Source organism: Nothoprocta perdicaria, unplaced genomic scaffold (assembly GCF_003342845.1).
Source record: "Nothoprocta perdicaria isolate Ctin4 unplaced genomic scaffold, notPer1 scaffold_28, whole genome shotgun sequence".
Lineage (NCBI taxonomy): Eukaryota > Metazoa > Chordata > Aves > Tinamiformes > Tinamidae > Nothoprocta > Nothoprocta perdicaria.
The window spans coordinates 454,994-480,718 of NW_020455510.1; the positions used below are offsets into that span (position 1 = coordinate 454,994).

The 25,725-nt window shown below is 35.7% G+C and overlaps 1 protein-coding gene across 2 annotated transcripts in view; it reads left to right on the plus strand.

The window, feature by feature from the left end:
* The window catches only part of PLEKHA7 (pleckstrin homology domain containing A7), a 109,044-nt gene extending 84,752 nt beyond the window's left edge, over positions 1 to 24,292 (plus strand). Inside the window, exons 13-28 of one of the 2 annotated variants that reach the window (XM_026041123.1) lie at positions 1,446 to 1,499; positions 5,807 to 5,875; positions 6,050 to 6,130; positions 7,016 to 7,165; positions 8,008 to 8,109; positions 11,628 to 11,736; positions 12,274 to 12,515; positions 12,928 to 13,116; positions 13,329 to 13,446; positions 14,062 to 14,141; positions 14,536 to 14,736; positions 17,777 to 17,929; positions 18,916 to 19,049; positions 19,642 to 19,784; positions 22,359 to 22,467; positions 23,426 to 24,292. In XM_026041123.1, the coding sequence (XP_025896908.1) occupies positions 1,446 to 1,499; positions 5,807 to 5,875; positions 6,050 to 6,130; positions 7,016 to 7,165; positions 8,008 to 8,109; positions 11,628 to 11,736; positions 12,274 to 12,515; positions 12,928 to 13,116; positions 13,329 to 13,446; positions 14,062 to 14,141; positions 14,536 to 14,736; positions 17,777 to 17,929; positions 18,916 to 19,049; positions 19,642 to 19,784; positions 22,359 to 22,456 (1,923 nt within the window). In that variant the 3' untranslated portion in view covers positions 22,457 to 22,467; positions 23,426 to 24,292. Of the gene's footprint in view, positions 1 to 1,445; positions 1,500 to 5,806; positions 5,876 to 6,049; positions 6,131 to 7,015; positions 7,166 to 8,007; positions 8,110 to 11,627; positions 11,737 to 12,273; positions 12,516 to 12,927; positions 13,117 to 13,328; positions 13,447 to 14,061; positions 14,142 to 14,535; positions 14,737 to 17,776; positions 17,930 to 18,915; positions 19,050 to 19,641; positions 19,785 to 22,358; positions 22,621 to 23,425 lie in introns of those variants that run through there. The other variant, XM_026041122.1, reaches the window with a different exon arrangement.
* The last annotated feature ends 1,433 nt before the right edge of the window (positions 24,293 to 25,725 follow it).

Below are 25,725 nucleotides of genomic sequence, written 5' to 3' on the forward strand. Positions count from 1 at the left end.
GAATTGGCTCTCTTTACCACGTGCTGTGTCAGCTGCAAACTCAAATGCATTGGCCACTTTGTACATTCATGTGAGCTTGTAACTCTCAGTTCTGCAGGTGAACTTCAGTTCATAAAAGCTCATCTAAAATCATTAGCAGTGCTCTTGATTGCTGTGATCTACGAGGGCTATAAATGTGATAAGAAGCAGAAATGTAGCTATTGTCCTTTTTTGGGTTGTATTAGATCCTTAAAAATGGAACCATCTAGGAATAAAATCTGATGATTATTCTTTGAATTGGGAAGTCCTTCATATTGGCCTAATATTAAAGGATTTTTTTTTCCGTTTTGGAAATACTTAATTTCCCTGTTTACCTCACCTACAGAACAATTGCACTAAGCTGGGTTGTAAAAAAAAAAAAAAAAAAAAAAATGGGCATCCATCCTAGTCAAGTCTGTTGCCAATTTGACAAGTTGCTTGGGTAAGAATCACAAGTGAACACCTCTAAAGAAATGCAAATGAGATGTATTGCTTTTATGCATATATGGGGTTTTTTTTCTGTCTACACATACAAAACTTGAGAAAGRTGTAAAAGTGTTTTTCTTCTACTGTTTTATAAATGCAGAACATAAAATTATGACAAAATAACAGCAAAGATTTTAGGTGTTTTGGCTAATAAAGCACAATTGCAATAGTTAAGTTTTATTTTCTTGCTTAATGCAATTAATCTTTTGAAAAGAAGAACCACTGATTTTATTATGACTGTCCTGAATGCCTTTTCTCAAGCCACTGCAAGCTGCACATGGATTAAGCCAATAGAAGTTGCTGGTGAGCCAGTGCAAAATAGGGATTGAGTTGAATACCATCACTGGGGAAAAAAAAACAAACAAAAAAAAACACTGTTTTTCCAGTTGTATACATGAGATTTTTACTTAGTGTCTATTCATGAAGTTTATTTCTTAAAACTCTTAAAGGGATGCATACTATAAAATGTTTATGAATCTGATCAAAAGTATTCTTATGACTTGTTGTAAAATAGGTGCTTTTTACATGTGACATTAGGTTTGGCTGAAGTCCCACACACAGAGGGTGATGCACTGGGTGGCAGCCCCATAATTTTTTCAATAAAAAGATAGTCAGTAGTTATGGATATTGGAAAAATAACTTTTTCTGTCCAAATTTATTGTTTTCAGTAGTCATGTATCTCATTAGAGGTGGAAAATTAAAAACTATGTGTGTGGAGGGTGGGCATGAGGTAGTAAAGTCCTCATTAAATATTTTGCCCATTTTTCCACTGTAAATATCAATATGCTGGTGAAGCAAATGTGCTTTTTATGTACTTCCTATCCTGTTATTTTGTTTCCTCTTTCATYCATGTTCTTTTGAATAACCACTACAAATATATTGAAATTAATTTTTCAAATATTCAAATATACTGCATTATTTTTCCATGTGCTCATCTGAAGGCTGATGACACTTACATTCAGTTGAAAAAGGATTTGGAGTATCTGGATCTAAAGGTAAGGCATATTTATTAGAATCTACTTCTACTTTTTTCAACTACCGATCTYGTGTCATCTTTGTACCTACAAGTTTTTCAAAGTCTTTTTATCCAGAAACTGAAAGTGTGAATTTTGCCGTCACTTTTGTATCGAGAGTATTGAATGTCTTTATAGGATTAACTATGCAGTTAAAATGTAAACACAGAAAATGTAGGTGTTTCTGTTATTAGGTAGAGTTTGTGTTACTAGGTTTTTTATTTATTTTTCCCGTTTAAATCTAGTAGAGTTGACTTTTTCCTCAACTTTGTAATATTCTGTATGTTATCTCGTGTTTCTCTTGTAACAGTATGTTGATTGATTTGCACCTTTTGTTTGTTTCCATTTATTTTGGCAAAGAGGTTTCAAAACCTTACTGCTGTCCTTCAAGACAGAGATATAATCTGTCAATATCATGTTGACTGTGGCCAGGATATTTTCCTGAAACAATATGACACCAAGCATCAGACTTAATGCTTGTAGATCCAAGCTAAATAATTTCTGCATGTGGCATACCTAATAGGAGGCAATTTGAAAGCAAAACTTCCAATACCAGATTTTTTTGGTGTGAGGGGGACCCACCGCCTAGAATGTAGGCTTTGCGCCTCAGTCTGCCACTTCCCATWGTGTGTAGCCTGTCTCACCATCTATAAATTGCACAGTATCTCTGAAAATCAAGGTGGAGTGAAATTYGGCACCTAATTAACCGTATCATTTACATGGATGTAGTTCACTCTGATGCCAAGGGGCATTGCCTCTGTACAGCTAATGAGCTCGCTGGACCTACTGATAAGCAGATTTGCATTTCATCTGTTTTTTTAAGAACTGAATATATAATCAAATCTATCAAACATAAAACATTAGTAATGATTTGAGTAATATCTCTTGCACATTACATATGTAATGTTTGTATGTATCATGTGTTGCATAATATGCATACTGGTATAATGTATACTACTGAAGTATTAACAATTGCCATCACTAATGCAACAACTTAAAATCGGTTGTATACATTTCACTTCAGGCCTTGTTCTTGGTTGTTCACAGCTTTGCCCAGTTTGACCATGTTACAAGTCTTAGGCTAAATTTTGTGACAACTTGTTACTAAAAAGTTCCTGTGACTTGAGATAGATGTTATGAATAAATGCAGTGTCTTGTCCGTTCTAAAGGATGCTGAAAACAACGGCTGAATTGGAACAGTGTCCTTTGTTAAAAATTTGGCCAGATTAGAAACTTCTGAAAATGTTGTGTGCTTAATTGAATTATTAGGATGGGTAGTTACATTCCGAGAGCATTTGAACTGCCTTGGTTTGACGCACACCAGGAACACAGGCTGTGCATTCCTGCAGCCTGTGYGAATGACCTAATTGTTCAAAATTGTCATTTCTTTCCCAATTAAATATCTTCAAGCTTAAAAGAGCAACCTCTTATCAGTAGTGGTCAGAAAATGCAAAACTGATCTGTTGCTCAAAACATGTTTCTTCTTAGATGTTTTGGAATGTGGTGACTTTGAAATAGTGATTAAACATTTGATTAGCCTCATAAYGCATACGATAGCACTAAAACTGATTACAGGAACTAATTATATGAGATTAAATAATTTCTTGTAGTTCAAGTGCTTTTTCCCCCAAAGAAATCTTGCTGTTACTCTGCTGTGCTATAGTATATGTGAATACTGAAGAGTATTGWACTGTAATCTAAGAAGTAATTCCTGATGTTAGTATCAAGATGGTATCATTCTACATTATAGTTTATTGGCATAATATAAATGAAATTAAAATGCTTTAGAGATATTGATCTGWCAACAGTATTTTTCTCCTCATGCAAGCTGATTCTTAGGTTTTTTAAAAAAAAATAGACTGAAAGTTTTTTTTACTTGCGTTATGAGGAAACTCCCACTCCTTGTAGTTTTGGACTTCTGAAAGGAAGGGGTGTGTGTGTGTACACGCTGTGGCAGGGCAGGGGCTCCTCTGCACACAGACCTGCATGGCTGTCCCCAGACCCAAGAACTGGGTGGGTTGTGCAGAACACCCAGGCAAGCCTCTGTCCGCTCCGTATTGGGAGCTTGTGTGTTCTGCAAGCGTCCATGGAAAGCCACACGGGCGGGTGACCAGCCTGCCCAGGGTGTAACAACCAGGGAAGGTAGCCAGTTGCTCCCGCAGTGGGAGACTGCAAATGCTGAGCATCGCTGTGGAGGAAGAGTAAGTGGTTCCTCTTGCTTGTGAAGTTTTGAGTTTGAAGAGGCTGTTTTTTAAAATATATAATAAGCTATTACTGAACTTCTGTTTGAAACAGATAGAAAATAACGGACCTCTGATCAACATGATTTACAAAGTGCTAAAGAACTCAGCACAGGGGTTACTATCCAGTATACATGTAAGACTGCTTGTATGGCAAGTGTGCTCATCCCATCGCTTTTTCCAATAGCAGTTGATGTTTACGTATGCTGGCTTTTGCAGGTGTCTGGTCACGTATAGAAAAGCTTTCTGTAACTTTTTTTTTGAGTCTGTATGCAAAACAAATGGCTGATTTCAGTCTTTGGTTTCATTTTATCTTTCTTTTAAGTGGTTGTGTTAAGTAGTGACTCCTATGTGTAATTTTGAAAATGTACACGCATGCTGAATCTTACGTTATGTTCTCGTGTTCACTGCTTGAAAGTTAACAACTTCTTCACAGTTGTGATTATGTAACTTGAAATAGCCACAAAATACCTAGCTTGTGTTCTTAGTGTAACTGCAGTGCTTTGAGAGAGACTTTTTTGCAATCCATTAGCTTTCAGGTACTTAAATGTGCAAGATTTGGACTTGGGCATGCTAATATTTGCGCTTATATTATTTCTTACTGTTACAGATAAGATTTAGTATTTAAAGCTATTTCTGTTAATTGTTCTTAAATAAAACTTTTGTTTAAAAAATACTGAACCATTGAAGTTGAAAATATTTGAGAATCAAAACTAAGTACTTKGGAAAAACAGTAAATGTTATTGTATTTGGTGGTAGGATGTAATAAATGTATCGACTAACTACCTGAAATGGGGTCAGCAGATAAAAGGAGAAGAGACATTAAGCAAAATGAGAATTTACTCTTCTGTTTTAAACAGAGTTTATTATTTGGGGAAAAAAAAAGCTGTGTGAAGGTGGCTAACTTCATCTAARGTGGTAAACAGGAAACTAAGGATTTAGTAAAGATTCATCTACACTTACAGAAAAAAATATTTTAAGAAAACTATAGTATGATCCCATAAGATCCTGCTGAGTTAGTAATAAAAGGATATAGCTGTAGTGAGCTCGAAGTCTGTAGATTCCAAGTCCACAAAAAACTTACCTGTTCTCCTTGCAACAGTAATACTTAGATCTACTTCTGTTTATAAACTATTACATGCTTATGGGTAAAATTACACAGTATATTGATACTACATTTTTTTCTTCTTAATGAATCTTAGTATTCTAATAATATTAAGGCTTTTGGTTTTAAGGCTGTTAAAAATTGTGTGTTTAATGAGCATTATTACATTGATAGTTCTGTTAATCTTTATTCAGAAAAAGAATAAAGAGTCAAACTGTGGACAGTGACAAAAATTTCCACCTAAATAAATATGCCTTCATTTTAAGACTGTTCTTGCTAGAAGTTTAGTTTAGTGTCTGCATTAGTTTAAAAAATGAGTTATGTGATAAGATTATCTTCTCACCAGAAAYTGAATGTGGAGTCAATGTTTATTGGACTGAGACTGGTATGCTAGAAAAGAGAATTATCTGTCAAACTAGATTAATAGCACTTAAATTACAATGCTATACTCTTTAAAAATGTAGCATTCTTGTAGAAGTCTCCCTGAGCAAAATTCTCTGTGTACTGTGGAGAAGACTATCCTTTGGAGAAATAAAATGTTGCTGAAAATGTGCATTACAGGTGTTAGGCCTGCAAACATGCATTTAGACAAACTAATAGTTTCCTTTGATTCTATGAGAACTTTCAAACTAATTAAAAACTATTAAAAACGATTAGGTTTTGAGAGATACCTCTGTAGACAAATGGGTTTATGMTCTGTTGTACAGTTTTAAACTATTGCAAGATTTAGTACATAGCCTAATATAACTAGTAATCATATCTGATACAGTCTTTAAACTTCGAAAGTGTGTTTGCAAAGACCTGCGTCCATAATTTTGTTTTATCTTGTATTAATCTTTGTAGATAGCCTTGAATATTTAACTTTTTTTTTCTTTATTGTTGGAGCATATTTCAGGTTTAGTTTGCTCCCAATTTCTTAGATGTTTAAAACCTGTTCCTCCTAGGTGACGGGACGTGACACGTTAAAAGAACGAAGTACAAAACCTGTCAAGATTGCAGAAAGTGATATTGATGTAAGTATGAGATACCACTTTAGTGGATTTCTTTGACTCGTGCATTTCTTTGACTATTTACATTGTTCTGTGTGGGCTCATTTTATTATGTTCTTGGGAGCAAAGCGTTACTAGAGGAGACTTTTTTCTTCTTTTCTAAAATCTAACTTTACATATCTGTGACTTTGTTTTTAGGTCAAGCTAAGTGTTTTCTGTGAGCAAGACAGAATTCTACAAGACTTGGAAGACAAATTAAGAGCCCTGAAGGAAAATAAAGTAAATAGATTTAAAAGCTTGCTATAAAATAATAACTTTCCTATAACCATAAGAAATGGAATTACAAATAAAAAAAAGTTACTGTATGCTGCTTTCATGATGATAATTTTCTTAGAGCCTTTATGTAAACTCTTGTAAAGAAAATTGTTAGGAGTAAGTACCCCCTTTCAGAAAGCATGATTTTGAGAATGAATGTCTTGAAACCACATATCTGGTTTTTTCTGATGTTTATGACTAACTGAAGTACATGAACATTTTGGTATAGCTTGCCTTATGACAAAAGGGTGCATTGCGAGAGGCCAAGTGGTGTTTTAACTGCAGCTCTGCCCAGGTGGATGAGCCCTGTCTGCGTGAAGAGCAGCGTTCCGAGAGGCTCGCGAGGAGGGCGCGCGTTGCGCTCTCACCRAAACCTGGGCAATTGCACTGCTAAAATGAAAGAAAAGGAGGGAGAGAGAAGTGCTTTACTTGGTGTGTTAGATAATATTTTATTTCCTCACATGGCCAATTTAAATATTGCAGTGGAGGAGAATTTTTCCTTAAATTGATTTTTATACTGTGCCGTAGTAAGGTTTCACAGCTGTGTACTGCTTAAGGGGATTTTTCTGCACAGACTGCAAATAGAAAAAAATCTCTTTTGCTGCTTCATGTTTTCCAGAAGTTTATCTACTTACACAGATTTAATAGAAAATGTGAGATAATTTTGATTATAGTCGTTATTAGTGCTTTTTCAGTTTTTCAATTCCATCTTAGCCTCCAAAAGAGGAGACAAATCCTAATATAAGTAGCTTAAAGGAAAGACTGCAGAAGTAGAACATAGCTTTTCCCGCAAGTCAATCAGTAAAATTCCCTGTATCATCCTCAGCTTACTACTGTCTTCTCTGTTAGGATCAGCTGGAGTCTGTCTTGGAGGTTTTACACAGGCAGATGGAACAGTACAAAGACCAGCCACAACATGCAGAAAAGATATCTTACCAGCAGAGACTTTTGCAAGAGGATCTCATACGTATTCGAGCTGAAATATCCAAAGTTTCAACGGTATGTATCTTGGATCTTTCAAGAAAACCAAAACTGAAATGCTAGCTAGAGCAAAACTGAGATTTTTTTTTTTTTTTTTTTTTAATGTTTGAACTGGTTTGGTTAACATACAAGAGAAGTAAAACAAATGAAAATAAATAAATGAATAAACAGTCAACAGTCTCTTCCACACTCTTACCACTCCCCAGCCCACCCTACCCTCCAAAGACTAAACTTTTTTTGTAGATCTGACACTTAAGTATGCCATTGCATTACAAATCTTCCAGCTGCTCCCTTTGGCAGTGCAAGTATAGACAAGATTCTATGGTATTTTCCATGCTATGGATGTTGAAAGAAGTCTAAGTAATGTAAGGGTGATTAGCCTTATTTTCCAGGTGTTTGCATTTGTATTCGCTTCTAATGAAGTTTTATCTCAGTCTGCCATGATATTTAAAGAATATCCTGCTATGTTTCCTATTATGTAGTCTGGTTTAGGTGACTGTTTTGATTCCAGATATAGTCTTGTTAAAAAAAGTAAATGGAAAAATAGAAATGGGATAGATTCGCTTCTGTCATGGCATATTACCGTATTAGTTCAGATTCTGCTAAACTCCAGTTTTATGCTAAAGGAATGATTCTGTGTGAGCAAGCCATAAGACCCTGGTAAGGGATTCTGGACTTAGTCTTCAAGTGCAGCAAAGTATTTTGGTTTTTTTGTGATGAACTTAGACATCGGAACAGATTTCTCATCTTCGTTTGGAACAGCAACATCTTAAAAATAGTCAGATGCTCTGTTAAGAAAGTGATAGAGTAGCTTCCAGGTGTGTTATAATATTGTGTTAGAATATTCCCTTTGCTAACAGGAAATGGAAAATGCCTGGAATCAATATCTGAAATTAGAGAAGGATGTGAACCAGTTGAAGCGAGCCTTGCAGGAGCAGATGAACAGTTCCCTTGTATCTCAGGTGAGTCTGTTCTAAGATGCTGAATTATCCTTGTGAAGACTGTGTCTGAACTTGAAAGCTGTGATCTCATAGGAGAAATCTATGATTTCTGCACTGTGTTCAGCCACCACAGAGCTTAGTTTGCAAAGTTCAGAAATTGTTGCAGCAGAGCTGTTCAGTAACTAGCTATTTTGCAGCAGGTGCCATAAGCTGTCTAGATAAATGTGCCATTATTTTATTGTCTTTATATTACATACTGACATCTTGACATTGATAAGGTATTTAATTTAGAAGACTATGCTGGACTTCTTAGTCTTCCATTTATTTCATCAGACATGGTTCACTTATCCATTTTTAAGAACATCAGTCACGAGCTTGTTACTATCATTACTTGTTCTTTGTCATGTTATTCTGTTTATTGAGTATTTACCTCTGCAAATTGTTTTGTGAAGTGGAATAAGTGTTTAATAGCTATCAGTAATTGAAAGGCATCTGTGTTTTAAGTCAGTTATTCAGTTTTGAATCTTAACAAAGAAGCTTTATTTGAAGCTAAGCTGTTCTGTTTACTGAATTGAATGTGGCCTGCAAGATTATTTCTACATATTTTCTTAGAGCTGATGATTTTATCTTACAGCAAGGAATACGGTCTGTTTGATTTCACCTGTCCAGGCAAAACAGGGTATTTAAGGGAAAAAAACAAGGAACAAATAATTTGTTTAAATCCCAACCTACTTATCCAAATATTCCAGACTAAAAACGCTTACTAGTTAAATTTTTAAATTTGAGAGTTTGTTCCAAACTTCAGATCAAATATGAGTTTATCTTCTCTGTTAATAGATCTTGAATAGGTCTTGAATCAAAATAAGAGTTACAAAACCTTTTCAGATTGCATTGATATTCAAATTCCATATTTGGCTAATCACTTTTAGCTTTTTAATAACTTTTGGTTTTTTTACAGTAGTTTCTAGAGACAGAATATCATTAAACTGAGCTTAACTGTAGAATTAGCTCAGAAGAGCATCCCAGGATTATTTTAGAACAAAATTCTCCATTTACGAAGTTAACTTGATTTTTTTAAAAAGGGAAATTTCAGATTTACACCAAACATACTGTAATGGGATTTCAATTAGGCTTTGAGCATACTTGAAAAGTACCAGCTGTGCAGCATGTGGCTTAGCAATACATTGCACTGCTTTGCGTAGAAAGGAAGAAATGGTTTTGATATTAAAAGAGAGAGTGTGCTAGGTCAGGTTCACCATCTTCTCTAGTCATGTGCATGCGTATGTGTGCGTGTACAGGCAGACAAGCATGCAAAGAACATACCTTATGTACATGCATATGTGTGTATTTTATATTCATTCATACATATGTCTGATGAAGATTTTTAAAAATGTTTCCAATCACTCATTGTGGGCATATTAGAGAGATCTGATTTCTTCGAAAAGTATTCCATAGGCTTATAATTATGCTCCATCAAAGATACCTCAAATATCCATATGCAGTCTCAACCAAAAAATGTGTAGGGTGTTCAAATAGTGTTTGGTAACAGCTTTAAAATAATATACACTGTATATTTAAAAAGCAGTCTTAAAGGCTGTTGCTAAACATTCAATAATTTTTACAGGCTGAAGTAGTTGTAGGAAGTGGAGAACACTATTTCTGTCTAGCAATAATTAAGAGGTTAAAAACTGAAAGTTTTAGCCAGCTCAGTCCAAGTAAATCTTGTTTGTCAGAGGGTCGTTGCCTTTTGCTTACGGGCTGGCTGGAGCTGGGTGTGCTGAAAGTAAAGATGTGGTATTGTGGTTGTGGTCGTGGTGGTTTCTCAGCTGGCAAGTGTTTTTCCTCTGGTTTTGTAAATCATTCTAAATTATGTTTCTGGGTGAAGGAAACTAGAGAAATTGGTTTCTCTCTCCAAACAAACTTCTCATGCTCCCTATAAAGTATATATCTTTAAGATCTAATTAATTTTTGATCCAAAATATTCACAYGAAGATCTAGTTAATGAGAAGAAGTAACGTTAAAAGGTACCGTGTTTTTTGTAAGCTACTGACTGACAGATATTTTATAAGTGGTTTTAATAGGAATTTTTTTATATGTGGCACCTCTAAAAAAAAATTGGAGACTTGATGGTTATAAATCCGTCATTGTRGTATGAATAATCTCAGAACACTGAAATGAAATGTGCAAGTTGATGGTTTGTATTCTGACAATCTTTCATGTTCCACCTATCGAGTGAGTTGACTGCAGGCAAATTACATTGTCCATCACGTAAATGTTTGTTGTCTTGGCACCCTGTTTTCTGATCTATGGCCTGGCTGTACTTATTTTCAGGCCTAAGGTGGAATGTGCAAAGTTACTTATCTGCCTTCCCTGGCTCTGTGAGGTGGAAGGGCTTTTACTTAAAATTTTCTCTTCCAGACTTACAGTCTRGAAATTAGCAGTTCATATGCAGCATATGGCAAGTGATGGGTTTCCAGGTTTGAGTTTGTCAGCAGGTTCACTGTCTTCTGCTTCTTTTGTAAAACCATGAAGGGGGACAATAACTCCATCAGTTTATTCTTAATGCCAGCTTTGGAAAAATTAACATGCATTGATTCCTAAAAACTAACRGATTGCCATAAAGTAACAGGAAGAATCCCAAACTTGGAAAACAGAAACACAGGTGAGAGCAGTTGTTTGCTCCATCGTAATGATGATTACTATAAACTTCTGATTGAAGTAGCAGCTTCAGTAGCCAAGGCTTCTAAGTGCACAATACAATCAAAGGCAGAGTCCACATTGTAGGTAAAACTTCCTTTTCTTTCCTTCGAGAAGGAATTAGTGGAGCAAACAGGTTATGAGATGAAATCAAATTTGCAAACCATTTGGAACAATTTGCAGATTTGCAACRATGTGTTGTTGCAGTCCGTGAGACTATTTAGCCTGGAAGCCAGTACACCTGGTGWGAGCTGCACACCATCCTGGTGTGAGCAGAAAATAAAGTTGTCATTTATTCTGTGAGATTGCTTTGGTCTTGCATTCCAGCCATTAAAAGCTGTTATATACTTCACAGTATTCAGAGAGACTGTACTAGTAAATAAATAACTATGTATACACATGCATATTTTTTCTTTTGTTTTTGTTTTTTAGTATTAGACATTTTTCCAAAATTTGAAGGAGAAGTTTGGTAGGACTGTCTTAGCAGTCTTAAGTATATTTGTGCAGGATATAAGAACAGAATTCAAATTAACAAGGATCTATAAGCTCGTTTTATAGAGAATATTAAACTGCAACAAAAGCCTAGCTGGAGCAATACTACAGAAAAGAGAATAGAGTTCTCTACTATTTTTCCTTGACGTTTGTAGGAAATATAGACCTATATGCAGGTCTTGTTTATCTGTGTATTTTTTTAAATTGACATAATGATTTAACCTATTTGTAGACTCTTTAAGTTGTTATGTAACTTCTAAAATGTTTGATTTTGATATCAAAAGAAGATAAGCCCCTGACAAATAAAAATGGGGTATAATTTATTTTTCTTCCTTTTACCTCAACTTTAGGAGAAAACACAAATACAAAAAGACCTATGGAGAATTGAAGATGTTACAGCTGGCTTGAGTGTAAATAAAGCTAATTACAAAACCATAGTAGAGTCAATCAAGAATCCAGGTAAGAATAACATAATTAAGATAYGCAAATATAGTAGAATCTTTGGAAATGTGTAAACAGTTCAGAAGTCCTAATACTGGTTCTGGTGCAGAAAATCAAGTCAATTCTGCTGTTGATTGTATCAAAAATCCTGTAGCATGAGTATATTCCCTTGGAATTGGTTTGTTTCCCTTTGGTTTTCAGGCGATGAAATGACTGTTTTTTTCCACATAATTTTGGAACTAAAATGTAACGGCTTAAAGGAGAGTAACAGTAATAATGGGATAAGTTTTAAAAAAAAAAAAAAAAATCCTGTGCAGCTCTGTCCCAACCACATAGTTTAAGTAATGGTTTACATTCAAAATAATGTGCGGAGTGTTAGGTGTTTTTTTTTGGTGTTTTTATTTGTGTGTTTGTATTTGTGTGTTTGTGTGTGTGGGGGGGTATTATTGTTATTATTATTAAAGTTGTTAATTTTTATTCCAATGAACATTATTGATAGATTTAAGGATGAGCATATATAATGACATCTAATATATTTACTTATTTTTCCCATAGAGAGAAAAGTAGTGCCTTCGTTTTCTCAGCCTACAGTGCCTTCCTTAGCAACTTCTCTGAAAAGTGCGGAGAACAAACCTTCCATTCCACCATCTAGTCCTCCATCTAGTCCCCTTAAATCTTCTGTGGAAGTCAGGCTATATCCACAGCCTTATTTCCAGGCTAGAACACAGCAGCAAACACAGCAGCTGAAAAAAATCGAGCCCCCTGTTCAGTCACCAGCTAAGCTAGCACCAAAGGTTGTAAGTACAACTGTTTTAAGTTTCCTTCCCTCAGCAGGCTTTGCATTTGCTTCTGGCGGAAACATTGAAAGCTTCATGGTTAGCCAGTGTGCAGTGTGGCTATACARGAGGTATTCAGAGTGCTAGTAATGGGACTGAGCAGCAGCACTTGGAGGAGTATGAGTGTAACTTGGTAGTTGCCACTGGTAGCGATGTTCTGGTAGAGATCCTGTCAAGGCAGAACTTCCTCAGTAGTGATTTTTTGTTGATTTTTTTTTTGTTTACTTTTAAAGCCTCAAGTTTCTAGTGTGGAGGTGGGAGTGCAGGCTATGCTTCTGCCAGTGGCACTYGTAAATAACTCAGAATATAATGAATTTTTTGATGGCTTCTGCCACAAACTGTTTGCTAAATACCTGTGAATTCTTACACTCAGGAAGATGAAGCACCACCCAGACCTCCTCTCCCCCAGCTGTACAGTCCCGATGATCAGCCACCAGCTGTTCCACCCCTGCCCAGAGAAGCCACTGTCATCAGACATACATCAGTGCGGGGCCTGAAGCGTCAGTCGGATGAGAGAAAGAGAGACAGAGAACTAGGACAGTATGTAAATGGCGATTATAGGGTGAGCACTCATTACCTGTGCTTTAAACGTATAGGAAACGTTAATGAAAGATGCTGTCTGTAAAAATCTATACRCCTCTAGGATTTAGAATAACTAGAAAATCTTGCAATCTGGCAGAGAGAGATCCTAGTAATCTAGCAACCAAGTTTGAGCACTGTTAAGACTTGCTACCTGTGTCTTTCCTGTGAGCAACTGAGTATRTGTCTGTGTAGGTAGAGCTGCGCTCGTACATGAGTGAACCAGAGCTAGCAACATTAAGTGGGGACCTCAGCCAGCCTTCCAGTGGTTCAATAACCTTGAACAGTGGATACCAGACGTTACCTACCCGTGGTAAGTCCACAATTGCTACAGTTGATATTTGTTAAAGTGCATTTTGTAGCACTGTACTGGAGCTTTTCTCTCCAGGGATTTGGCTGCATGATTTGGCTTCATCTCTGCATGATGTTTTAGAAACTCAAAGATTTTCATAAAAACTTCTGTTTTTACCAGAGGCATTGAAATGCAAGCGCTAAAAATTAAGAAGAGTGTTAATGATACATTGTGTGTTACAGAATGCCCACAAAAACTATCTGCTACTTATTACTGCACCCTATTGTATCAGTAGTGTAACTACTTCTCAAATGACAATCGGAAGATATAGATGATGTATTTTGGTATTATTTGTCTCTGTTGCACAACTGAGTCCATCTCATTCTTTTTTATAATATAAGCCTCTAAATTATTGAAAGTGTTTGAATTACACTCTGTAGTGAGTGACCTGAAAAATATTATTTGTGGCTGAAATCAAATTGTGTGCCTCTCATGACCTTCTAAACTGAAAAATAGGAAATGTGAACTAAAATAGAAACTGCAGTATGATAGAAAAAATGTAAGATCATTTCTAAAACTCTTATTTGCYTTTTAATCTGCTTTTGGTCGTAAAAGATTTTCCTGTTTCTTGTAAAGGTTTATCTGGATCTACTTCCAGATTGCACCAATCATCTACCATTTCATCATATGCAACACTTCGGCGGGATAGATCCAAGGTAAGCTCTAAAAGAAACTTTTGAAGACAAATGTCTGTATTACTCAAAGTACTTCTAAGTACAGATATGTATTGCATACCAGRAAATGGGCCTCTAATAGCATAGGGTAGAATATCTTCTAATATCTCCTATTTTCTCTTTACTAACAAACCATGACACAAGGAGGCAGCAGTTGGCTACATTTTTAATAGATTTATAAAACAATATTCAGAACATCAGATCAGCTCTACCATCTTAACTGAAATTACAGAGTTGGAATGTGCAAATTAATAAAAAATAAAAGAACTAAATGATCTAACTTAGTGTTAAAGCAAGGAAAAGAGTTGTTTTGTTGTTTACTTCTTACAATGTATTAATTGCGACATATGATTTGCATGCCTTGTGACTTCTTCAGGAGAGACCAAAGAGTGCCTTGGAACGTTTGTACTCTGGAGACCACCAAAGAGGCAGGATGAGTGCAGAAGAGCAGCTGGAGAGGATGAAGCGACATCAGAAGGCTTTAGTTCGTGAACGCAAGAGGACTCTTAGCCAAGGAGAGAGGCAGTCTGGTCCATCTCGGTCTTTCAGCAGGCACATTTCTGCAGACTTAGGCTCAGTATGTTAGATATGCCTTAAAAGGACTAAACTAAAACTATGATCTTTGGATTATTTTTTTTCCTAGCAAGCACTTTCACTTGAGGATGTGTGATGCGTGTAGTCTAGTGAAGTTAGTGCTGTACAGTGCGAAATGAGGGTCAGAGTGTGAATAACAGTGTTTTTCTTGTTTTGTTTTGTTTTTCTAGTAGTCACTAGAAAACTGTAGCAGGTTCAGCAGGTAAGTTGGTCAGAGGTTAGTGTGCTGAGTGGAGACTAGAATATATATTGGAGTGATTTAAGAAATGTGTTTTTTATGAGAATTGTATTCAGAACTTAAGAAGTCTGTACAGTCTTCAAACTGCTGCCTAATGGAATGGGCCTTTTAGAATGTTCTTGTTGGCTACGGATGGATTTTTTTTCTTTTAAGTTTTTAAATTAGGTTGTGAGATAGATGGGGTAATATAAGACAAAGATGGAGAGTTGTGTTCAGTTGCTGGTTTGGTTTTGGTTTTAGATTTGATAAATGGATGATGTGTTTTAAAATCTAATCACTTTTGTTAGAAACTTATGTAAGGGCGAATGTGTTCTAATTATCCATTTGGCTTTAAAGATCAAAATGTAGAATATTCTACTAAGGCTCAACTTGAAGTCGATGAAGAAAAGGACTTTTGTTGCGTTCTGAGATGATGCTATGCAGAATATAAGTTTGTAATGATACATTATGGATACTAACCAAAGCAATTCTAATTAGAGAAGTTGCCCAATTGCTCCCTTGGTGCTAAACCAAGATTGTACTGTAATTGCACTTACGCTGTGGTCTTTTAATTTATTTATTTTTTATTTGGTCCACTAGAGCTTTAGAATGATCACCTTATTTTACCTAATTCATTGCACAAGATCTCTTGCTTTTAGATTTGTCACTCATCATGCCTAATGTGTCTTTTTTGTTGTTTTTTGTTTGTTATTTTTAATTTGCAGAATTTGTAGTTATTTTAAAATTTCTAACTACTCAATTTTTACCAGGCTTAATTGCATTTAGTACATGTTGCTAGCTTTTAAACCCTCGCCCCTATAATATTCAGTCTTTCATTCCCATTTCTTAGAAACASCTAATCTCCAGCTAACCTGTATTCACTTTCCCAGTGAATAGGAATGCGCTACTTGGAGATACTGATCTCTTGTCTTCTGTTGTGTGATCACAATTTTATTCAAGATAGTCCATAGTATTTTGGGAATCGCTGTTATTTTCAGATTTTAATTAGAAGAACTAAACCTGAACTTCTAATGTTTCATGGTTCTAACATACACAAGTCTAATTTAAATGTTTTTGTAAGACTCCATATTAGCATCCATGGCAAACATTTTATCTATAAATTTGAGTGCCATCTGGGACTTTTTGTTGCTGTAAAGACTTGAATTAATCTTTTAGCCCTTGAAATGTTTTGTAATGATCATCTCGTGTGTGTATAGGGCTTCAACACACAACAGGCATGTTTCATAGCACAATTACTTATAGCATTACAGTTATTTAGCAGCCAAAACGGTGAACAGTTAAATGTATAATTGAAGTGCTGCTCAGTATGTAACGGTTGCTTTAAACATGCATTGTGTGTGTAACTCTCAATTTTTAATCAGTCAAGTCTCTAGGATAGTATGGCATTTAAAATACTGATCACAGTACATGAATTCATTTGTTATATAAAATGCCTTTTTAATGTAAAAGTTGCAACATCAAAGCCAATAAAAATATTGCTTCATAATAATGGTTTGATGTTTTTCTTATATATAATAACTTGAAAATAATACTGTGTATTTAAAATACAGCATGTCAATCAGGCCTGGTTCAAATGTGAGTAGAATGAGTTTGAAGAACTAGTACGAGAAAATATTTTTTCTCTTCTGAATTCTAAAAAGAAACATCTCTTTTTTGAGATGTAGTTACCTTTTTAGGTGCTCATTATTTTTGATATAAATAGAAGATATGTATCTTCTGAGTGAATATTGAGAGCTTGTGCATGAATAGGTTTCAGGTAGATACTAATAACTTGGTGGATTCTAAGAACTTCATGTGGAGTTCAATCTTTGGTGAAAATGAGATAGATTTATAATATAAATGACAGATCTACTACAGCATGTTCTCCTACTGGTACTGTCAAACACTGGAGGAGATAGATGCTTTTAGGTCTTCTGTCCACTTTTTTTCTGCTACTTTTAATATCAAGTTTAAACTTTGCTAAATTTGATGAAAACTGCTGGGTAGAGTAATGCTGCAATTGAACTTTTTTCTTGCCATTTATAAGCAAAAATATATTGGTAGTGCTCTTAGGTGTCATCTGTATTATGTACATAGCTGTGAAGGAGCTATTCAAGCATTAGGAACAGAGAACTCTTAAATTATGCTATTTAATATAAATACGTTCTCATTTTATTAATGATAAGTATTTACCCTAGGAATATAGAGCTTTGAAAAAAAAATGCTTTTAGTGAAGCCTTAGATATTTTAAGTTACCGCTATTTTCAATTTCAAGAGAAGTTAATAGTAATATCTAAAATATTATCAGCAGTAGCTACTAAGTATTTTTCTAGGAAGTTGCATAAAATGTATAAGTTGAAATTCTTGCAACTTGTACGCCCTGCAGCGTAAGTGGCCATTCGGTCCAGCAATTCAAATTACCCCGTGTGGTTTCGTCAGGAGACCTAGGACTGTCAGTTCCTCTACTCACTGATATGGACATCTGCGCTTCCACTGAAGCTTACGTGTAAGCCTTATAAATGAGCTTATGTGAAATCAAGACAAATACATTTGTTAGGATTTAATACTACTGAACTGTTGCCTGTAGAATTAATCTACCCTTAGAAATGCATGCAGCACAACAGACATGAAATCTAAAACCAAATGTTCCAAGATGAGAGTTGTTTCGCTCTTCGCATCGGTTACTAGTTTTACTTTGTAGAATCTGTCAGCAGTATAACATTGACAGCAGTAGTTGTAAACATTGCTAAGTAGTGCGTTTGTCAGTGTGGTTGAATGCTGTTAATTCTTTTGTATCTGTTACTAGTGGAAACGAGAGCAAGAATTTGATTTGCAGTTACTGGAGAGAGTAGTTCGTGGAGAAGACAAGGATGAAAACAGCTGGTTGAAAGTTCAGCCAGTGGCAGTAACAGAAACAGACCTGGAGCCTCAAGATTATGATTTAGATATCAGCAGAGAGGTAATGCTCAGACTCTATTGCTGCTTGTTTTGTATTCCAAAATACCAGCCTTCCTGATCTGTAGCTAATGAATGTTAATCCTTTGTGTCCCAAGTTAGCTGGAAGGCCTAACTGGAAGGAAGGAGGCTTTTAGGTATTGAAAACAAGGCATGTTTATCAGCTTGTGCTAAAAGCTTGTGTACTGCTTGTGCAAGTAGTGTGTCTCAGAGGAAAGGAAAAAACCAAAAGGTTGGCTCTTCAAAATGAAGGACTTTATAGGGGAAAAATGATTAAATAGGGTAGTGTTATGTAAATCAGAATCGGTGTATGTAAATATTTACATACATATGTTCATATGCTGTGTATGTAAATATTTACAGTTATGTAAATCAACAAAAGTACTTAAGAAATAGAAGAAGTAGCAGTTCCACAGAGCCACTTTAGTCTTCATGTCATTGTCACAAAATATAATGGATAAGAGTGAGTACTGCATTATGCTGACCAGGAGAAAAGAGGCCATTCTGTTGAGTTTCCAAGTGACTTGGTTGGTACTCTGGGCACTAGATTTTATTTGTAGCTCTAGCTCAAAAGGCATTTTTTTGGAATGCTATTGAGCCATCTGGTGGAAAGGAAAGCATATAGCAAGATTTAAATGCATATATGTAATGTGTAAAATGCCACAGCAAATACAAATTCAGTAAATTAAAGATGTCTAGACTTGTTGAACATACTCTGAAATTTGTTGTCAGCGTATTGTTTTATATAAAGGGATATTTAAAATAAGACCTTCTCAATGCACCCATGAGCCATTATCTTTTGATCTCCACATATGAGTGCACTTTTCTGTTAATTTTTATATTAAAGTTTCACAAAGAATTCAGTGTTCAGGCAAACTTCAGAAATGGAAAAAAAGTATTCAGCATCTTTCCATGTTTCCCTTTGCTTTTGTCTGTTTGCTGTATTGTGTCCTTCTTATTAAAAGCTTGATGCTTGTTTTGTTTCCACAGTTGTCAAAACCCGAGAAGGTGGCAATTCCAGAGCGCTATGTTGAGCTGGAGCCAGAAGAACCTCTTTCTGTGGAAGAGCTGGCAGCAAGGCAGCGTAAAGCAGAAAAGATAAAGAATATTCTTACTAAATCAAGGTCAGTTATTTTTCAAATCCGCTATAGGGGGTGATATTAAATAGTGGAAAGCAGCTTATTACAACAGATCATTTCTAATTCAGTTAGCTAAGTGTAATATTTTGTGATGTGTAGAAAACTCAGGCAGAATTTATTTAGTAACATGCTTGATGTGCTGCCTTTTAAAACCAGATAGAAAAGAGAAGAGCAGCGTTGATGCATATGTCCGCTTTCTTTTTGTAGGATTGTTAATGAGACTGTACCTGAGGACTGTCAGATTGTGCTTCTTTCTCTGGGCACAAACAAGAATTTTAATTATTAACTTTTCAAGTAAATAACTTTCTTGTAAACAGCCTATTTACAACAAACGATTTTCAAATATCTTTAAGGAGATGCACAAATAGTGAATGTGCAATGGCTGCATCATTTGTCTTTGTGTGCTGTAGTTGTTTATTTAGTGTATCAAATGTCATTTTAAAGAACTTCATTGCAATTTGCAACTTCATATGTGGGTTTTGAAACTACTGTATGAACTTGAGCTCTCTTTTCATGTGCACAGTGGATTATTCTTTATGGTTGTAAATGTTAATGTTGTTTTGCACTTTCCCACTAGTATGCACAATCTACAGCCTACTCTTGCCCAGGACAAGCACAACTCAGTTGATTTAGATTCACAGTTGCAAGAGCAGGAACGCATCATTACCATATCATACGCTTTGGCTTCTGAAGCCTCTCAGAAGAGCAAGGAGGTAGCAGGTAATACTTATTTACAAAATAACAGCTATTTTTACCTGCTTCTGCAGTTGTGTGGGGGTGCTGCTAAGCTGCTGGCATAAGAAAGTGTTGTGTTATTCAAAACAATGCATTATGTCTATAGATGCCAAATCTAGAGAAGTTAAAGATGTGTTGGTTAAAGATGGAGAGGTTTAAGTATCTGGCTGTCAGTGGCAAGGACAAAGGGGAGAATATATGATCAAAAGTACATACCTTGGAAGTCAGCTGTTCCTAATGGGGCTAAATAATAAATAAATTGATTTGGAGTTTGAACTGTATGACAGTGGGCCCAAAAAGACGTTGTAAAATGGGTGTCTGGTGAACAAGGTGAGAGGTCAAACATCTGTGCAGTAGTTCTGTTCAGTGCTGCAAAATAGAAGATCCTTTACAATATTTTTTCTAAAAAATGATCATTTCACTCTTGCTTTATAGTTGACATACAAGAAACATGAGCCAAGTTGTATCACACGTGACAGCGAACACACAGCAGCTAATGTTAGCAAGGGTCTGACTTGTCATTTGTAACTGGCACAGTTCACTGTTGCAGCGCAGAATAGAAATGATGGGAACATAAGCTGATGGAGAAAAAATATGCTCATTTCTCACCTGAAGTTGTCAGTTGAAGCTTACAGCACTTGCCACAGAAACCGTGAGGACCTTTCTATTAAAGACAGCTTATTCCAGTGTCCAGATATGTAGCCTACATTATAGTAACAGACTGTCAATTGAATGTGGCTGCATCAAGGGTGCCATAGCAGCTAAACCAGAGAGRAATGTGATTTTGAGGAGATGAAATATATTCTCAAGTTACAATYTTGAGAGTTTGGAGAGATTCTATGGGTAATTTTCTCATTGAAAAGAATAAAATGATTCACAGATGAAGTAGAATAGAGTAGAAATGCATGGAAGGTGGGGAAAGTGTTCTGTTGTGTTTAGTTTCAGCGCCTTTTACAAAGACCAAAGTTCAGCTTCCATTAAGAGTGGAATTTTTCTTGTGTGTTAAATAAAGATACAGAAACCATTCCGGCTTCCTTTTGGCTTACGTGCCTAACGACCTGAACATTAGAAAGGAACAGAATGGTGAGGTCTTGGGAGGATTTCAGCAACGGCCTTTTGGATCCAGAGGCCTCTGTGCAAAGGAACTGCTTCTTGGCCCTCAGTCTGGCTCTCCTGTTAATGAGCAGGGCATTTAAGCACTGGCASTGGCTTGGGTTTTGCGTGGGACTTCGTCCCAGGAGGAATCCAGTCTTTCCCATGCGAGTTCTAGCTGCTTCTGCGAAAAGGTGACAGAGAAGCAAAGATTAGCAGGGGTAAACCGTTGCTTACTTGGTCCCTGCCACATGGCACAGACTTCATGTGGACTTCATTGGTACGATTTGCAGTATCTGAATATATGAAAAATACRTTTGTGGTCATCTTTTTAAATAATGTTTTTATGAAGTTCAACAGTTCTTTAGTCTTTTTAGACACTTCAAAAATGCAGATATTTCCTAAGGACTTAATCAACTATAGAATTTCATACATCTACCTCCAGGCACACATGTTTTCACGCAAGTTTYCCATGCAACATTTACATCCAAAATAATCATCTCTTTCAATATGTCTTGCTTAGATTTCAATTATTATTTTTCCTTAAAAAAAAAATACTCAGGGAGTTCTAAAAGAAGCACATGTAGTGTGTTTTAATAACAATGGGACACCAGGCATTTTATGGTGATCTGAAGTGATTAAGAGAAAAATCATGTGCTGATTTGCACAGCTAATTGTGCRTTCCCATTTATTCTAATTTTACAGATCAGTAAATTCATTCACATTGTTATAGTTTGATTTTTAAAGTTTGGTTTCTCAACATGTCCCTTTACTGACCAAGCAGACTATATCTGAAATCCAAAACTAAATGCCCAGATTTTGTACGAAAAGATTGAAACTTTACTTCCCCCGCTTTTTTTTTTTTTTTTGAAGCCATTGATACACTTTAGGATGCTATGATAACTTTTTCATTGCTCTGTTATACTCTTTATTCTGTAATTTCATGCTTAAGTAAGATGTGTTTATTGTATCATACACTGTATTAAGTAACATTACATACATTTTAAATGATTTCTTAATCTTGTGGTTTCCTATATATCATCTTTATTTCTGTTTATTGGTATTGTTATTAAAGGAAATACTGAAAACCTGTAGCTTAGAGAAACGTTGAAACAAAACTAGCAAATACAGGTGCTATTTCAGAATTTCCACATTTAAAAGCAGAGTTTCATTAGGGTATATCAGTTTTGTGTGCCTTAATGTTCCAGTAAAACTTCATCTTAATATAGGTTGCCTATTTCTCGTCCGAATCAGAATGKTTTTTTTCACAATTTAATGCAACTGATGAGGGGAGAAAAGAGCTGGTGGAAATGTTGTTGTTTAAATTGTTTTCCATGTAACTAAAACAGTGTATCACCTCTTGCATTACTAATCAGGTTTCCTGTGTGGTTATAAAAATTAGGGTGGCTGTGTTTTAATATGTATGTTTGATTGTGCTGCCTAATTCCTGTGTGTGATCCCTTCTAGCTCATCAGTTGACCTATCCATCTAAAGCACCCTCACCTTCTGTACCACAACCACCTCACTCTCCCTTAAGCAATGGATTTCACTACACATTTGTCTAAACACCTTAAAAGTAAGAACTAACTGCTCTTGGCATRTCTGATTTGCCGTTGTATCTTTGCTGTGACTTGCTGAATTTTAACATGTCTTACTAGCCCTAAATTAGATCCAAATGTATGCATGCGTGTGTTTTTCAGAAACCAGGAAATGTTGTTAGTGTGTAGTAAATACCGCTTCTAATGAGCTAACACGTGAGCTAATAAAGTCTCAAGTAACCACCATGGCTTTACAGAAAAGATCCTGCTCCAGAGTGCATGGGAGGGAGGGAGGGAGGCATCTTTACTGCTGGTAGTTTGGGGCCAGATTCTCAGCAGCAGTTGGTACTTGCATCACTAGACTCGGCACTGCTGTGGCCAGAGTAAGGGTGTGTAGGGACCTCTGCCCRTGCCCAGGAGCATCTGACATGTCAGTGAATGAAAGTCATTGCAAGCAGGCATTTCTCTTAGGGCCAATACCTTATGCTTGAACTAAYACTTGAGGCTTCTTTAAGGTGAGCTAAAAATTTAGCCCTTTAACTAATTTTGCAATATTTTCTTTGTTTATGGGTTCAATATTTTTTTTCACTGAATTATGTTAACAGAAGAATGCCATTGTCGCTGTTTTGCCATTTCGAATAGAACAGAGGCTTTATTAAATATAATTTTCTTGCCCTTAAGTATGTCTATATACATATGYATATATGTATATAGATATGTAGATATACATGTATATTATAAATCCTACTAGATTTTCTTCAGGAAAAGTGTCAAGGAAAAACGGCAGCAGCTATAGCAATAAGCAAGAGGGGCAGTAGTTTGGGTGTTAGCTCCGTGGCATCGTGTAATAGCTGTTCCTTGATGTGTCTGTATTAGYTTTGTCCTGGCAATTGCAGAAGGAGTTAACGCAAAGCACGTTTCCTGCCAGTGCTTGTTACTCAGCCTTAGTAGGGCTCCCCTCAGTTTTTAACCAYGTTTCATTTTACTTTGTACCAGCCAAAGCAGTAATTGAGCATTGACATAAGCCTCAAAGCGAAACCCACCTAGCAATGCCACATGGAAGGAAGAAAAGCCCTTGCCCAGCTTTCTGTGGAGAAACTCAGCAGCCGACCACCACGCGTTCCTGTGAACACATACTCTGAGAAGAAAAGGGGGATTTTCTGTGAAAACTAAGCAAGTTGCATATCRCTTTATTTTGACTTCAGTTTAGTTCAGACTTTTTATATGAATAAATGGCACTTTTAACAAACTCTGTAAGATACTGACAGTGTATTTTTAGGACAGAATATATTTTAGATTTTTTTAATCAAGGGCTGAATTCATTTCAAGAGGAACTACTTACATAAATGTTACAAGATGCTGTTACTCCCCCCTCAGGCTTAGATACACAATGTCAAGTTGCATGAAGAAATGCAAATTGAACCATGCTAGAAGCACTTCCATAGCATGTGGGTAAAGCTAACTCTGTCCAGAGGTTCACTGCCAGAGTTGCTCGCGAGGGATGTGTTCTGGAGTTAATCACTCGCTCTCATGTCCGTTAAAGGGTTCCTTGCAAGTAGCTTCTAGCCTGTGTTTCTGCATGTCACTAATCCCGACTAGCTAAAATGGTCTGCGAAGGGCATGAGGACACTTGGTTTTAACTCAGCTTCCTTTTTGATCCTGAATGAGGAACTTGCCATTGTCAACATACAGTGTGTTACGCTGCTCTGACAGTAATGCTGTCCCCTCAGTAATAAACAGCTAACAAATTATATTTTTTCATAAAAGTTGAGATGTGGAAGAAAAAACTTTAATTAAAGTATGTGAAGYAAGCAATAAATGTAATAGCATATATCATTTTACTAGTAAATATATATTTTTTCTTCTGATTTTTTTTCAATAATGGAATATGAGGTGTATTAACTAGTATTTATCCAGGAAACAGCAAAGCTAATGTAATGTGGCACCTGCTAATTTTGTGCGTAAACTCAGTGGTGCTTGACTTTGCCAAACTTTCATATACAGTGTTCTGCTTATGTTTAGGGCAAAGAGTGAGGTGGTTACATGGGGGGAAAATGAAATTAAATGAATTGCTGAGATTCCTTTACTTGAAAAAAATGGACCCACTGAATGCAAGAAATTGTCCAATAATAATATGTAATTATTAGTTGAGTTCAGCTCTGAATAAGAATGTCTGAGAAATACTCCTGCAGTATTTTAGGAAGAATGTTTATTTGCTGTATTCAAATAATAGTTACAAAACCCTTGGAATTGATTGATTTTCAAGTTTCATACTGTAAGATGAATCATATTATATTAACACTATACTCAGAAATATTCTTAAAAGTATATATTTAGCTAATGCAATCTATTTTACCTCAATACTGCCAGTATCAACTTCGAAACATTTTGCCAAAATAATGATTTATTTTTGCCTTTATAAAAAGTTTGGAAAAATAAATATTTTGCAAGAAAACATTAATTTAAATAAAATGTAACAGTTTGGAAAATGGTCTATGTACAGATTAAAATATTAACATAACTCCCTTTTGCCTCTGTCTTTCTAATTATCATTCATATATTTAAAGGGTCATTCATGTATTTATAAGGGTCATATATTTAAAATTCTCGAGTTTTGGGCTGTTCTAGCATTTTGTGCTGCTTTGGCTCACATCCCCGATGTCAATAGGACTTAGACCAAGCTTCCTTCTTTTWTTTTTTTTTCTCTAAGTATATCATGGCAACTGATAAAATCTATATTTATTCTTAAACAGAGATTTTTCAGAGTTGCGTCTTTAATAGTGCTGCAACAATACTGTCATTACTGTCTTATGTCTCACGTCTGACTTGTTATCTGGCACCTTCTTGGTCATTTAACTTTTGCTGAAGTTAGTACTAAAGAGTAACTTATTTTGGGAAGAAACGTCATTTTGATCTAGGGTAAATGAAATGTCTGTGTTCGTAATTAATCCCTTATACTGAGAAGAAAAAAAAGAAAGGAATTTTGTCTAAAATATTTTCTGGAATGTGTGTAATCCTCTTCTCCAGTGACCATCTTTTTGCAGGCCTGGATGTGTACAACTGAAAATTAGCTGTAATTGTTTGAAGATAAAAGAGTTTGTTTTAGGCTGATTTCCTTGTAATCAAAATGTTGATTTGTAGGTGTAACACACCACTGCCCTATTATCAAGGTTAGAAAAATATAATGTGTGCTAGAAGAGTAAAGCATTGATCAATCTGTTTTCTGTCAGAAAGTAGCATTTTTTTCCCTTCTGTTAAACAACGTAAGTATTTGTGACTCTAAAAGAAGGAGGAAT